This window comes from Chiloscyllium plagiosum, unplaced genomic scaffold (assembly GCF_037043375.1).
Source record: "Chiloscyllium plagiosum isolate Xiang-an unplaced genomic scaffold, Cpla_swu_hap1 HiC_scaffold_35, whole genome shotgun sequence".
NCBI classification, from domain to species: domain Eukaryota; kingdom Metazoa; phylum Chordata; class Chondrichthyes; order Orectolobiformes; family Hemiscylliidae; genus Chiloscyllium; species Chiloscyllium plagiosum.
The window spans coordinates 45968219-45982739 of NW_028270173.1; the positions used below are offsets into that span (position 1 = coordinate 45968219).

Below are 14521 nucleotides of genomic sequence, written 5' to 3' on the forward strand. Positions count from 1 at the left end.
TTCGCACCCTTCATGTTTGTCCTTATATGACAGTATTGATGTATAAATGGCATCCGTAGTTAGGTAGCTGTGCCGGACAGCAAATATGATAGTATTGATGGGCTGAACAGCCCGTGTGCCTCTCTTGATGGATTGCCTATCCTGTGCTTCCTTCCTGCTGCCTGATGTTGCGGACTGTGCTGTGTGTTCCAGATGCCACGGTGGTGGTGGTGGTCAGCAAGGCGAACGTGCTGCAGGCCATCTACTTCCAGGACAACAGCATGAAGCGGACATTCGAGAGGTTCCCGGAGGTGCTGCTCATGGACGTCACCTACAAGTGGGATACCCTGCGGCTGCCCACCTTCCTGCTGCTGGTGATCGATGGTAATGGCGAGAGTGAGCTGGTGTGCATGTGGTTTGTCCAGAGCGAGGAGCGCGAGACCATCAAGCAGCTGCTGCACATCTTCAAGCAGAAGAACCCGGCGGCAGAGAGGATCCAGACGGTCATGTGCAGCGGAAAGTCCAACCAGGGCGAGGTCATCTCCGAGGTGCTACCGCACAGCAAGCCCATCACCTGCCTCTTCCACACCCTGCGGACCTTCCAGACAGACATCACCACTGACAAGCTGCAAGTGACAGTCGGACAGCGGTGAGTACTGATGCTCCGCTCCTTTCCCGGGATACACCTTTATCCCATGTAGTCCTGTCAGTGGGTGTAGTCCTGTCAGTGGGTGTAGTCCTGTCAGCGGGTGTAGTTCCGTCAGCGGGTGTAGTTCCGTCAGAGGGTGTAGTCCTGTCAGTGGGTGTAGTCCTGTCAGCGGGTGTAGTTCCGTCAGCGGGTGTAGTCCTGTCAGTGGGGGTAGTCCTGTCAGCGGGTATAGTCCAGTCAGCGGGTGTCGTTCCGTCAGCGGGTGTAGTCCTGTCAGCGGGTGTAGTCCTGTCAGCGGGTGTAGTCCTGTCAGTGGGTGTAGTTCTGTCAGCGGGTGTAGTTCCATCAGCGGGTGTAGTTCCGTCAGCGGGTGTAGTTCCGTCAGCGGGTGTAGTCCTGTCAGCGGGTGTAGTTCCGTCAGTGGGTGTAGTTCCGTCAGCGGGTGTAGTCCTGTCAGTGGGTGTAGTCCTGTCAGTGGGTGTAGTCCTGTCAGCGGTTATAGTCCAGTCAGCGGGTGTAGTTTCGTCAGCGGGTGTAGTCCTGTCAGCGGGTGTAGTCCTGTCAGCGGTTATAGTCCAGTCAGCGGGTGTAGTTTCGTCAGCGGGTGTAGTCCTGTCAGCGGGTATAGTCCTGTCAGCAGGTATAGTCCTGTCAGCAGGTATAGTCCTGTCAGTGGGTGTAGTCCTGTCAGTGGGTGTAGTACTGTCAGTGGGTGCAGTCCTGTCAGTGGGTGTAGTCCTGTCAGCGGTTATAGTCCAGTCAGCGGGTGTAGTTTCGTCAGCGGGTGTAGTCCTGTCAGCGGGTGTAGTCCTGTCAGCGGGTGTAGTCCTGTCAGTGGGTGTAGTTCCGTCAGCGGGTGTAGTTCCGTCAGCGGGTGTAGTCCTGTCAGTGGGTGTAGTCCTGTCAGCGGGTGTAGTCCCGTCAGCGGGTGTAGTCCTGTCAGTGGGTGTAGTCCTGTCAGCGGGTATAGTCCAGTCAGCGGGTGTCGTTCCGTCAGCGGGTGTCGTTCCGTCAGCGGGTGTAGTCCTGTCAGCGGGTGTAGTCCTGTCAGCGGGTGTAGTCCTGTCAGTGGGTGTAGTTCCGTCAGTGGGTGTAGTTCCATCAGGGGGTGTAGTCCTGTCAGCGGGTATAGTCCAGTCAGCGGGTGTAGTTCTGTCAGTGGGTGTAGTCCTGTCAGTGGGTGTAGTCCTGTCAGCGGGTGTAGTTCCGTCAGCGGGTGTAGTTCCGTCAGCGGGTGTAGTCCTGTCAGCGGGTGTAGTCCTGTCAGCGGGTGTAGTTCCGTCAGCAGGTATAGTCCTGTCAGCAGGTATAGTCCTGTCAGCGGGTGTAGTCCTGTCAGCGGGTGTAGTCCTGTCAGTGGGTGTAGTCCTGTCAGTGGGTGTAGTCCTGTCAGCGGCTGTAGTCCTGTCAGCGGGTGTAGTCCTGTCAGCGGGTGTAGTCCTGTCAGTGGGTGTAGTACCGTCAGCGGGTGTAGTTCTGTCAGCGGGTGTAGTCCTGTCAGTGGGTGTAGTCCTGTCAGCGGTTATAGTCCAGTCAGCGGGTGTAGTTTCGTCAGCGGGTGTAGTCCTGTCAGCGGGTGTAGTCCTGTCAGCAGGTGTAGTCCTGTCAGCGGGTGTAGTCCTGTCAGCGGGTGTAGTCCTGTCAGCAGGTGTAGTCCTGTCAGCGGGTGTAGTTCCGTCAGCGGGTGTAGTCCTGTCAGTGGGTGTAGTTCCGTCAGCGGGTGTAGTTCCGTCAGCGGGTGTATTCCTGTCAGCGGGTGTATTCCTGTCAGCGGGTGTATTCCTGTCAGCGGGTGTATTCCTGTCAGCGCGTGTATTCCTGTCAGTGAGTGTAGTCCTGTCAGCGGGTGTAGTTCCGTCAGCGGGTGTAGTCCTGTCAGCGGGTGTAGTTCTGTCAGCGGGTGCAGTTCCGTCAGCGGGTGCAGTTCCGTCAGCGGGTGCAGTTCCGTCAGCGGGTGTAGTTCCGTCAGCGGGTGTAGTCCCGTCAGGGGTGTAGTCCTGTCAGCGGGTGTAGTCCTGTCAGCGGGTGTAGTTCCTGTCAGCGGGTGTAGTTCTGTCAGCGGGTGTAGTCCCGTCAGCGGGTGTAGTTCCGTCAGCGGGTGTAGTCCTGTCAGCGGGTGTAGTCCTGTCAGCGGGTGTAGTCCTGTCAGTGGGTGTAGTTCCGTCAGCAGGTATAGTCCTGTCAGCAGGTATAGTCCTGTCAGCGGGTGTAGTCCTGTCAGCGGGTGTGGTCCTGTCAGTGGGTGTAGTCCTGTCAGTGGGTGTAGTCCTGTCAGTGGGTGTAGTCCTGTCAGCGGGTGTAGTTCTGTCAGCGGGTGCAGTTCCGTCAGCGGGTGTAGTTCCGTCAGCGGGTGTAGTCCCGTCAGGGGTGTAGTTCCGTCAGCGGGTGTAGTTCCGTCAGCGGGTGTAGTCCCGTCAGCGGGTGTAGTCCTGTCAGCGGGTGTAGTTCTGTCAGCGGGTGTAGTTCCGTCAGCGGGTGCAGTTCCGTCAGCGGGTGCAGTTCCGTCAGCGGGTGTAGTCCTGTCAGCGGGTGTAGTCCTGTCAGCGGGTGTAGTCCCGTCAGCGGGTGTAGTCCCGTCAGCGGGTGTAGTTCCGTCAGCGGGTGTAGTCCTGTCAGCGGGTGTAGTTCTGTCAGCGGGTGCAGTTCCGTCAGCGGGTGCAGTTCCATCAGCGGGTGTAGTCCTGTCAGCGGGTGTAGTTCCGTCAGCGGGTGTAGTCCTGTCAGCGGGTGTAGTCCTGTCAGCGGGTGTAGTCCTGTCAGTGGGTGTAGTTCTGTCAGCGGGTGTAGTTCCATCAGCGGGTGTAGTTCCGTCAGCGGGTGTAGTCCCGTCAGCGGGTGTAGTCCCGTCAGCGGGTGTAGTCCCGTCAGCGGGTGTAGTCCTGTCAGCGGGTGTAGTTCCTGTCAGCGGGTGTAGTTCTGTCAGCGGGTGTAGTTCCGTCAGCGGGTGTAGTCCTGTCAGCGGGTGTAGTCCTGTCAGTGGGTGTAGTCCTGTCAGTGGGTGTAGTTCTGTCAGCGGGTGTAGTTCTGTCAGCGGGTGTAGTTCCGTCAGCGGGTGTAGTTCCGTCAGCGGGTGTAGTTCTGTCAGCGGGTGTAGTCCTGTCAGCGGGTGTAGTTCCGTCAGCGAGTGTAGTTCCGTCAGCGGGTGTAGTTCCGTCAGCGGGTGTAGTTCCGTCAGCGTGTGTAGTGCCGTCAGGGAGCATAGTTTTGTAAGCAAGTGTAGTTCCTTCAGCGAGTGTAGTTCCGTCAGTGGGTGTAGTCCTGTCAGCGGGTGTAGTCCTGTCAGCGGGTGTAGTCCTGTCAGCGGGTGTAGTTCCGTCAGTGGGTGTAGTTCCGTCAGTGGGTGTATTTCCGTCAGTGGGTTTAGTTCCGTCAGCGGTGTCGCTCTGTCAGCGGGTGTAGTCCTGTCAGCGGGTGTAGTCCTGTCAGCGGGTGTAGTTCCGTCAGTGGGTGTAGTTCCGTCAGCGGGTGTAGTCCTGTCAGCGGGTGTAGTCCTGTCAGCGGGTGTAGTCCTGTCAGCGGGTGTCGTCCTGTCAGTGAGTGTAGTCCTGTCAGTGAGTGTAGTCCTGTCAGTGAGTGTAGTCCTGTCAGTGAGTGTAGTCCTGTCAGCGGGTGTAGTTCCGTCAGCGGGTGTAGTCCTGTCAGCGGGTGTAGTTCCGTCAGCGGGTGTAGTCCCGTCAGCGGGTGTAGTCCTGTCAGCGGGTGTAGTTCCGTCAGCGGGTGTAGTTCCGTCAGCGGGTGCAGTTCCGTCAGCGGGTGCAGTTCCGTCAGCGGGTGTAGTCCTGTCAGCGGGTGTAGTCCCGTCAGCGGGTGTAGTCCCGTCAGCGGGTGTAGTTCCGTCAGCGGGTGTAGTCCTGTCAGCGGGTGTAGTTCTGTCAGCGGGTGCAGTTCCGTCAGCGGGTGCAGTTCCATCAGCGGGTGTAGTCCTGTCAGCGGGTGTAGTTCCGTCAGCGGGTGTAGTCCTGTCAGCGGGTGTAGTCCTGTCAGCGGGTGTAGTCCTGTCAGTGGGTGTAGTTCCGTCAGCGGGTGTAGTTCCGTCAGCGGGTGTAGTCCCGTCAGCGGGTGTAGTCCCGTCAGCGGGTTTAGTCCTGTCAGCGGGTGTAGTTCCGTCAGCGGGTGCAGTTCCGTCAGCGGGTGCAGTTCCGTCAGCGGGTGTAGTCCTGTCAGCGGGTGTAGTTCCGTCAGCGGGTGCAGTTCCGTCAGCGGTTGCAGTTCCGTCAGCGGGTGCAGTCCCGTCAGCGGGTGTAGTTCCGTCACCGGGTGTAGTTCCGTCAGCGGGTGTAGTTCTGTCAGCGGGTGTGGTCCTGTCAGCGGGTGTAGTTCCGTCAGCGGGTGCAGTTCCGTCAGCGGGTGTAGTCCCGTCAGCGGGTGTAGTCCTGTCAGCGGGTGTAGTTCTGTCAGCGGGTGTAGTTCCGTCAGCGGGTGCAGTTCCGTCAGCGGGTGCAGTTCCGTCAGCGGGTGTAGTCCCGTCAGCGGGTGTAGTTCCGTCAGCGGGTGTAGTCCTGTCAGCGGGTGTAGTTCTGTCAGCGGGTGCAGTTCCGTCAGCGGGTGCAGTTCCATCAGCGGGTGTAGTCCTGTCAGCGGGTGTAGTTCCGTCAGCGGGTGTAGTCCTGTCAGCAGGTGTAGTCCTGTCAGCGGGTGTAGTCCTGTCAGCGGGTGTAGTTCTGTCAGCGGGTGCAGTTCCGTCAGCGGGTGCAGTTCCGTCAGCGGGTGTAGTCCTGTCAGCGGGTGTAGTCCCGTCAGCGGGTGTAGTTCCGTCAGCGGGTGTAGTTCCGTCAGCAGGTGTAGTCCTGTCAGCAGGTGTAGTCCTGTCAGCGGGTGTAGTCCCGTCAGCGGGTGTAGTTCCGTCAGCGGGTGTAGTTCCGTCAGCAGGTGTAGTCCTGTCAGCAGGTGTAGTCCTGTCAGCGGGTGTAGTTCTGTCAGCGGGTGCAGTTCCGTCAGCGGGTGTAGTTCCGTCAGCGGGTGTAGTTCCGTCAGCAGGTGTAGTCCTGTCAGTGGGTGTAGTCCTGTCAGTGGGTGTAGTCCCGTCAGCGGGTGTAGTTCCGTCAGCGGGTGTAGTTCCGTCAGCAGGTGTAGTCCTGTCAGCAGGTGTAGTCCTGTCAGCGGGTGTAGTTCTGTCAGCGGGTGCAGTTCCGTCAGCGGGTGCAGTTCCATCAGCGGGTGTAGTCCTGTCAGCGGGTGTAGTTCCGTCAGCGGGTGTAGTCCTGTCAGCGGGTGTAGTCCTGTCAGCGGGTGTAGTCCTGTCAGTGGGTGTAGTTCTGTCAGTGGGTGTAGTTCTGTCAGCGGGTGTAGTTCCGTCAGCGAGTGTAGTCCTGTCAGTGGGTGTAGTTCTGTCAGCGGGTGTAGTCCTGTCAGTGGGTGTATTCCTATCAGTGAGTGTTGTCCTGTCAGCGGGTGTAGTCCTGTCAGCGGGTGTAGTCCTGTCAGCGGGTGTAGTTCCGTCTGGGTGTAGTTCCGTCAGCGGGTGTAGTCCTGTCAGTGAGTGTAGTCCTGTCAGCGGGTGTAGTCCTGTCAGCGGGTGTAGTCCTGTCAGCGGGTGTAGTTCTGTCAGCGGGTGCAGTTCCGTCAGCGGGTGCAGTTCCATCAGCGGGTGTAGTCCTGTCAGCGGGTGTAGTTCCGTCAGCGGGTGTAGTCCTGTCAGCGGGTGTAGTTCCGTCAGCGGGTGTAGTTCCGTCAGAGGGTGTAGTCCTGTCAGTGGGTGTAGTCCTGTCAGCGGGTGTAGTTCCGTCAGCGGGTGTAGTCCTGTCAGTGGGGGTAGTCCTGTCAGCGGGTATAGTCCAGTCAGCGGGTGTCGTTCCGTCAGCGGGTGTAGTCCTGTCAGCGGGTGTAGTCCTGTCAGCGGGTGTAGTCCTGTCAGTGGGTGTAGTTCTGTCAGCGGGTGTAGTTCCATCAGCGGGTGTAGTTCCGTCAGCGGGTGTAGTTCCGTCAGCGGGTGTAGTCCTGTCAGCGGGTGTAGTTCCGTCAGTGGGTGTAGTTCCGTCAGCGGGTGTAGTCCTGTCAGTGGGTGTAGTCCTGTCAGTGGGTGTAGTCCTGTCAGCGGTTATAGTCCAGTCAGCGGGTGTAGTTTCGTCAGCGGGTGTAGTCCTGTCAGCGGGTGTAGTCCTGTCAGCGGTTATAGTCCAGTCAGCGGGTGTAGTTTCGTCAGCGGGTGTAGTCCTGTCAGCGGGTATAGTCCTGTCAGCAGGTATAGTCCTGTCAGCAGGTATAGTCCTGTCAGTGGGTGTAGTCCTGTCAGTGGGTGTAGTACTGTCAGTGGGTGCAGTCCTGTCAGTGGGTGTAGTCCTGTCAGCGGTTATAGTCCAGTCAGCGGGTGTAGTTTCGTCAGCGGGTGTAGTCCTGTCAGCGGGTGTAGTCCTGTCAGCGGGTGTAGTCCTGTCAGTGAGTGTAGTCCTGTCAGTGAGTGTAGTCCTGTCAGCGGGTGTAGTTCCGTCAGCGGGTGTAGTCCTGTCAGCGGGTGTAGTTCCGTCAGCGGGTGTAGTTCCGTCAGCGGGTGTAGTCCCGTCAGCGGGTGTAGTTCTGTCAGCAGGTGCAGTTCCGTCAGCGGGTGCAGTTCCGTCAGCGGGTGCAGTTCCGTCAGCGGGTGTAGTCCCGTCAGCGGGTGTAGTTCCGTCAGCGGGTGTAGTTCCGTCAGCGGGTGTAGTTCCGTCAGCAGGTGTAGTCCTGTCAGCAGGTGTAGTCCTGTCAGCGGGTGTAGTTCTGTCAGCGGGTGCAGTTCCGTCAGCGGGTGCAGTTCCATCAGCGGGTGTAGTCCTGTCAGCGGGTGTAGTTCCGTCAGCGGGTGTAGTCCTGTCAGCGGGTGTAGTTCCGTCAGCGGGTGTAGTTCCGTCAGAGGGTGTAGTCCTGTCAGCGGGTGTAGTTCCGTCAGCGGGTGTAGTCCTGTAAGCGGGTGCAGTTCCGTCAGCGGGTGCAGTTCCATCAGCGGGTGTAGTCCTGTCAGCGGGTGTAGTACTGTCAGCGGGTGTAGTCCCGTCAGCGGGTGTAGTTCCATCAGCGGGTGTAGTTCCGTCAGCGGGTGTCGTTCCGTCAGCGGGTGTCGTTCCGTCAGCGGGTGTAGTCCTGTCAGCGGGTGTAGTCCTGTCAGCGGGTGTAGTCCTGTCAGTGGGTGTAGTTCCGTCAGTGAGTGTAGTTCCGTCAGCGGGTGTAGTCCTGTCAGCGGGTGTAGTCCTGTCAGCGGGTGTAGTCCTGTCAGCGGGTGTAGTCCTGTCAGCGGGTGTAGTTCCATCAGCGGGTGTAGTTCCGTCAGCGGGTGTAGTCCTGTCAGCGGGTGTAGTCCTGTCAGGGAGTGTAGTCCTGTCAGTGAGTGTAGTCCTGTCAGCGGGTGTAGTTCCGTCAGCGGGTGTAGTCCTGTCAGCGGGTGTAGTTCCGTCAGCGGGTGTAGTTCCGTCAGCGGGTGTAGTCCCGTCAGCGGGTGTAGTTCTGTCAGCGGGTGCAGTTCCGTCAGCGGGTGCAGTTCCGTCAGCGGGTGCAGTTCCGTCAGCGGGTGTAGTCCCGTCAGCGGGTGTAGTTCCGTCAGCGGGTGTAGTTCCGTCAGCGGGTGTAGTTCCGTCAGCAGGTGTAGTCCTGTCAGCAGGTGTAGTCCTGTCAGCGGGTGTAGTTCTGTCAGCGGGTGCAGTTCCGTCAGCGGGTGCAGTTCCGTCAGCGGGTGTAGTCCTGTCAGCGGGTGTAGTTCCGTCAGCGGGTGTAGTCCTGTCAGCGGGTGTAGTCCTGTCAGCGGGTGTAGTCCTGTCAGTGGGTGTAGTTCTGTCAGTGGGTGTAGTTCTGTCAGCGGGTGTAGTTCCGTCAGCGAGTGTAGTCCTGTCAGTGGGTGTAGTTCTGTCAGCGGGTGTAGTCCTGTCAGTGGGTGTATTCCTATCAGTGAGTGTTGTCCTGTCAGCGGGTGTAGTCCTGTCAGCGGGTGTAGTCCTGTCAGCGGGTGTAGTTCCGTCTGGGTGTAGTTCCGTCAGCGGGTGTAGTCCTGTCAGTGAGTGTAGTCCTGTCAGCGGGTGTAGTCCTGTCAGCGGGTGTAGTCCTGTCAGCGGGTGTAGTTCTGTCAGCGGGTGCAGTTCCGTCAGCGGGTGCAGTTCCATCAGCGGGTGTAGTCCTGTCAGCGGGTGTAGTTCCGTCAGCGGGTGTAGTCCTGTCAGCGGGTGTAGTTCCGTCAGCGGGTGTAGTTCCGTCAGAGGGTGTAGTCCTGTCAGTGGGTGTAGTCCTGTCAGCGGGTGTAGTTCCGTCAGCGGGTGTAGTCCTGTCAGTGGGGGTAGTCCTGTCAGCGGGTATAGTCCAGTCAGCGGGTGTCGTTCCGTCAGCGGGTGTAGTCCTGTCAGCGGGTGTAGTCCTGTCAGCGGGTGTAGTCCTGTCAGTGGGTGTAGTTCTGTCAGCGGGTGTAGTTCCATCAGCGGGTGTAGTTCCGTCAGCGGGTGTAGTTCCGTCAGCGGGTGTAGTCCTGTCAGCGGGTGTAGTTCCGTCAGTGGGTGTAGTTCCGTCAGCGGGTGTAGTCCTGTCAGTGGGTGTAGTCCTGTCAGTGGGTGTAGTCCTGTCAGCGGTTATAGTCCAGTCAGCGGGTGTAGTTTCGTCAGCGGGTGTAGTCCTGTCAGCGGGTGTAGTCCTGTCAGCGGTTATAGTCCAGTCAGCGGGTGTAGTTTCGTCAGCGGGTGTAGTCCTGTCAGCGGGTATAGTCCTGTCAGCAGGTATAGTCCTGTCAGCAGGTATAGTCCTGTCAGTGGGTGTAGTCCTGTCAGTGGGTGTAGTACTGTCAGTGGGTGCAGTCCTGTCAGTGGGTGTAGTCCTGTCAGCGGTTATAGTCCAGTCAGCGGGTGTAGTTTCGTCAGCGGGTGTAGTCCTGTCAGCGGGTGTAGTCCTGTCAGCGGGTGTAGTCCTGTCAGTGGGTGTAGTTCCGTCAGCGGGTGTAGTTCCGTCAGCGGGTGTAGTCCTGTCAGTGGGTGTAGTCCTGTCAGCGGGTGTAGTCCCGTCAGCGGGTGTAGTCCTGTCAGTGGGTGTAGTCCTGTCAGCGGGTATAGTCCAGTCAGCGGGTGTCGTTCCGTCAGCGGGTGTCGTTCCGTCAGCGGGTGTAGTCCTGTCAGCGGGTGTAGTCCTGTCAGCGGGTGTAGTCCTGTCAGTGGGTGTAGTTCCGTCAGTGGGTGTAGTTCCATCAGGGGGTGTAGTCCTGTCAGCGGGTATAGTCCAGTCAGCGGGTGTAGTTCTGTCAGTGGGTGTAGTCCTGTCAGTGGGTGTAGTCCTGTCAGCGGGTGTAGTTCCGTCAGCGGGTGTAGTTCCGTCAGCGGGTGTAGTCCTGTCAGCGGGTGTAGTCCTGTCAGCGGGTGTAGTTCCGTCAGCAGGTATAGTCCTGTCAGCAGGTATAGTCCTGTCAGCGGGTGTAGTCCTGTCAGCGGGTGTAGTCCTGTCAGTGGGTGTAGTCCTGTCAGTGGGTGTAGTCCTGTCAGCGGCTGTAGTCCTGTCAGCGGGTGTAGTCCTGTCAGCGGGTGTAGTCCTGTCAGTGGGTGTAGTTCCGTCAGCGGGTGTAGTTCTGTCAGCGGGTGTAGTCCTGTCAGTGGGTGTAGTCCTGTCAGCGGTTATAGTCCAGTCAGCGGGTGTAGTTTCGTCAGCGGGTGTAGTCCTGTCAGCGGGTGTAGTCCTGTCAGCAGGTGTAGTCCTGTCAGCGGGTGTAGTCCTGTCAGCGGGTGTAGTCCTGTCAGCAGGTGTAGTCCTGTCAGCGGGTGTAGTTCCGTCAGCGGGTGTAGTCCTGTCAGTGGGTGTAGTTCCGTCAGCGGGTGTAGTTCCGTCAGCGGGTGTATTCCTGTCAGCGGGTGTATTCCTGTCAGCGGGTGTATTCCTGTCAGCGGGTGTATTCCTGTCAGCGCGTGTATTCCTGTCAGTGAGTGTAGTCCTGTCAGCGGGTGTAGTTCCGTCAGCGGGTGTAGTCCTGTCAGCGGGTGTAGTTCTGTCAGCGGGTGCAGTTCCGTCAGCGGGTGTAGTTCCGTCAGCGGGTGTAGTTCCGTCAGCGGGTGTAGTCCCGTCAGGGGTGTAGTCCTGTCAGCGGGTGTAGTCCTGTCAGCGGGTGTAGTTCCTGTCAGCGGGTGTAGTTCTGTCAGCGGGTGTAGTCCCGTCAGCGGGTGTAGTTCCGTCAGCGGGTGTAGTCCCGTCAGCGGGTGTAGTTCCGTCAGCGGGTGTAGTTCCGTCAGCGGGTGTAGTCCTGTCAGCGGGTGTAGTTCTGTCAGCGGGTGCAGTTCCGTCAGCGGGTGTAGTTCCGTCAGCGGGTGTAGTTCCGTCAGCGGGTGTAGTCCCGTCAGGGGTGTAGTCCTGTCAGCGGGTGTAGTCCTGTCAGCGGGTGTAGTTCCTGTCAGCGGGTGTAGTTCTGTCAGCGGGTGTAGTCCTGTCAGCGGGTGTAGTTCCGTCAGCGGGTGTAGTCCCGTCAGCGGGTGTAGTTCCGTCAGCGGGTGTAGTTCCGTCAGCGGGTGTAGTTCCGTCAGCGGGTGTAGTCCTGTCAGCGGGTGTAGTCCTGTCAGTGGGTGTAGTCCTGTCAGTGGGTGTAGTCCTGTCAGTGGGTGTAGTTCTGTCAGCGGGTGTAGTTCCGTCAGCGGGTGTAGTTCCGTCAGCGGGTGTAGTTCCGTCAGCGGGTGTAGACCTGTCAGCGGGTGTAGACCTGTCAGCGGGTGTAGTGCTGTCAGTGGGTGTAGTCCTGTCAGCGGGTGTAGTCCTGTCAGCAGGTGTAGTTCTGTCAGCGGGTGTAGTTCCGTCAGCGGGTGTAGTCCTGTCAGCGGGTGTAGTCCTGTCAGCGGGTGTAGTCCTGTCAGTGGGTGTAGTTCTGTCAGTGGGTGTAGTTCTGTCAGCGGGTGTAGTTCCGTCAGCGAGTGTAGTCCTGTCAGTGGGTGTAGTTCTGTCAGCGGGTGTAGTCCTGTCAGTGGGTGTATTCCTATCAGTGAGTGTTGTCCTGTCAGCGGGTGTAGTCCTGTCAGCGGGTGTAGTCCTGTCAGCGGGTGTAGTCCTGTCAGCGGGTGTAGTCCTGTCAGCGGGTGTAGTTCCGTCTGGGTGTAGTTCCGTCAGCGGGTGTAGTCCTGTCAGTGAGTGTAGTCCTGTCAGCGGGTGTAGTCCTGTCAGCGGGTGTAGTTCCGTCAGCGGGTGTAGTCCTGTCAGCGGGTGTAGTTCTGTCAGCGGGTGCAGTTCCGTCAGCGGGTGCAGTTCCGTCAGCGGGTGCAGTTCCGTCAGCGGGTGTAGTTCCGTCAGCGAGTGTAGTTCCGTCAGCGAGTGTAGTTCCGTCAGCGGGTGTATCCTGTCAGCGGGTGTAGTACTGTCAGCGGGTGTAGTCCTGTCAGCGGGTGTAGTCCCGTCAGCGGGTGTAGTTCCATCAGCGGGTGTAGTTCCGTCAGCGGGTGTAGTCCTGTCAGCGGGTGTAGTCCTGTCAGTGAGTGTAGTCCTGTCAGTGAGTGTAGTCCTGTCAGCGGGTGTAGTTCCGTCAGCGGGTGTAGTCCTGTCAGCGGGTGTAGTTCCGTCAGCGGGTGTAGTTCCGTCAGCGGGTGTAGTCCCGTCAGCGGGTGTAGTTCTGTCAGCGGGTGCAGTTCCGTCAGCGGGTGCAGTTCCGTCAGCGGGTGCAGTTCCGTCAGCGGGTGTAGTCCCGTCAGCGGGTGTAGTTCCGTCAGCGGGTGTAGTTCCGTCAGCGGGTGTAGTTCCGTCAGCAGGTGTAGTCCTGTCAGCAGGTGTAGTTCTGTCAGCGGGTGCAGTTCCGTCAGCGGGTGCAGTTCCGTCAGCGGGTGCAGTTCCGTCAGCGGGTGTAGTTCCGTCAGCGAGTGTAGTTCCGTCAGCGAGTGTAGTTCCGTCAGCGGGTGTATCCTGTCAGCGGGTGTAGTACTGTCAGCGGGTGTAGTCCTGTCAGCGGGTGTAGTCCCGTCAGCGGGTGTAGTTCCATCAGCGGGTGTAGTTCCGTCAGCGGGTGTAGTCCTGTCAGCGGGTGTAGTCCTGTCAGTGAGTGTAGTCCTGTCAGTGAGTGTAGTCCTGTCAGCGGGTGTAGTTCCGTCAGCGGGTGTAGTCCTGTCAGCGGGTGTAGTTCCGTCAGCGGGTGTAGTTCCGTCAGCGGGTGTAGTCCCGTCAGCGGGTGTAGTTCCGTCAGCGGGTGTAGTCCTGTCAGCGGGTGTAGTTCCGTCAGCGGGTGTAGTTCCGTCAGAGGGTGTAGTCCTGTCAGCGGGTGTAGTTCCGTCAGCGGGTGTAGTCCTGTAAGCGGGTGCAGTTCCGTCAGCGGGTGCAGTTCCATCAGCGGGTGTAGTCCTGTCAGCGGGTGTAGTACTGTCAGCGGGTGTAGTCCTGTCAGCGGGTGTAGTCCCGTCAGCGGGTGTAGTTCCATCAGCGGGTGTAGTTCCGTCAGCGGGTGTCGTTCCGTCAGCGGGTGTCGTTCCGTCAGCGGGTGTAGTCCTGTCAGCGGGTGTAGTCCTGTCAGCGGGTGTAGTCCTGTCAGTGGGTGTAGTTCCGTCAGTGAGTGTAGTTCCGTCAGCGGGTGTAGTCCTGTCAGCGGGTGTAGTCCTGTCAGCGGGTGTAGTCCTGTCAGCGGGTGTAGTCCTGTCAGCGGGTGTAGTTCCATCAGCGGGTGTAGTTCCGTCAGCGGGTGTAGTCCTGTCAGCGGGTGTAGTCCTGTCAGTGAGTGTAGTCCTGTCAGTGAGTGTAGTCCTGTCAGCGGGTGTAGTTCCGTCAGCGGGTGTAGTCCTGTCAGCGGGTGTAGTTCCGTCAGCGGGTGTAGTTCCGTCAGCGGGTGTAGTCCCGTCAGCGGGTGTAGTTCTGTCAGCGGGTGCAGTTCCGTCAGCGGGTGCAGTTCCGTCAGCGGGTGCAGTTCCGTCAGCGGGTGTAGTCCCGTCAGCGGGTGTAGTTCCGTCAGCGGGTGTAGTTCCGTCAGCGGGTGTAGTTCCGTCAGCAGGTGTAGTCCTGTCAGCAGGTGTAGTCCTGTCAGCGGGTGTAGTTCTGTCAGCGGGTGCAGTTCCGTCAGCGGGTGCAGTTCCATCAGCGGGTGTAGTCCTGTCAGCGGGTGTAGTTCCGTCAGCGGGTGTAGTCCTGTCAGCGGGTGTAGTCCTGTCAGCGGGTGTAGTCCTGTCAGTGGGTGTAGTTCTGTCAGTGGGTGTAGTTCTGTCAGCGGGTGTAGTTCCGTCAGCGAGTGTAGTCCTGTCAGTGGGTGTAGTTCTGTCAGCGGGTGTAGTCCTGTCAGTGGGTGTATTCCTATCAGTGAGTGTTGTCCTGTCAGCGGGTGTAGTCCTGTCAGCGGGTGTAGTCCTGTCAGCGGGTGTAGTTCCGTCTGGGTGTAGTTCCGTCAGCGGGTGTAGTCCTGTCAGTGAGTGTAGTCCTGTCAGCGGGTGTAGTCCTGTCAGCGGGTGTAGTCCTGTCAGCGGGTGTAGTTCTGTCAGCGGGTGCAGTTCCGTCAGCGGGTGCAGTTCCATCAGCGGGTGTAGTCCTGTCAGCGGGTGTAGTTCCGTCAGCGGGTGTAGTCCTGTCAGCGGGTGTAGTTCCGTCAGCGGGTGTAGTTCCGTCAGAGGGTGTAGTCCTGTCAGTGGGTGTAGTCCTGTCAGCGGGTGTAGTTCCGTCAGCGGGTGTAGTCCTGTCAGTGGGGGTAGTCCTGTCAGCGGGTATAGTCCAGTCAGCGGGTGTCGTTCCGTCAGCGGGTGTAGTCCTGTCAGCGGGTGTAGTCCTGTCAGCGGGTGTAGTCCTGTCAGTGGGTGTAGTTCTGTCAGCGGGTGTAGTTCCATCAGCGGGTGTAGTTCCGTCAGCGGGTGTAGTTCCGTCAGCGGGTGTAGTCCTGTCAGCGGGTGTAGTTCCGTCAGTGGGTGTAGTTCCGTCAGCGGGTGTAGTCCTGTCAGTGGGTGTAGTCCTGTCAGTGGGTGTAGTCCTGTCAGCGGTTATAGTCCAGTCAGCGGGTGTAGTTTCGTCAGCGGGTGTAGTCCTGTCAGC

The 14521-nt window shown here is 59.1% G+C and overlaps 1 protein-coding gene across 2 annotated transcripts in view; it reads left to right on the plus strand.

The window, feature by feature from the left end:
• The window catches only part of LOC122541291 (zinc finger SWIM domain-containing protein 1-like), a 68541-nt gene that overhangs the window by 25481 nt on the left and 28539 nt on the right, over positions 1-14521 (plus strand). For both annotated transcript variants that reach the window (XM_087979538.1, XM_087979539.1), the window contains one exon: positions 193-628. In XM_087979538.1, the coding sequence (XP_087835664.1) occupies positions 193-628 (436 nt within the window). The remainder of the gene's footprint in view (positions 1-192; positions 629-14521) is intronic.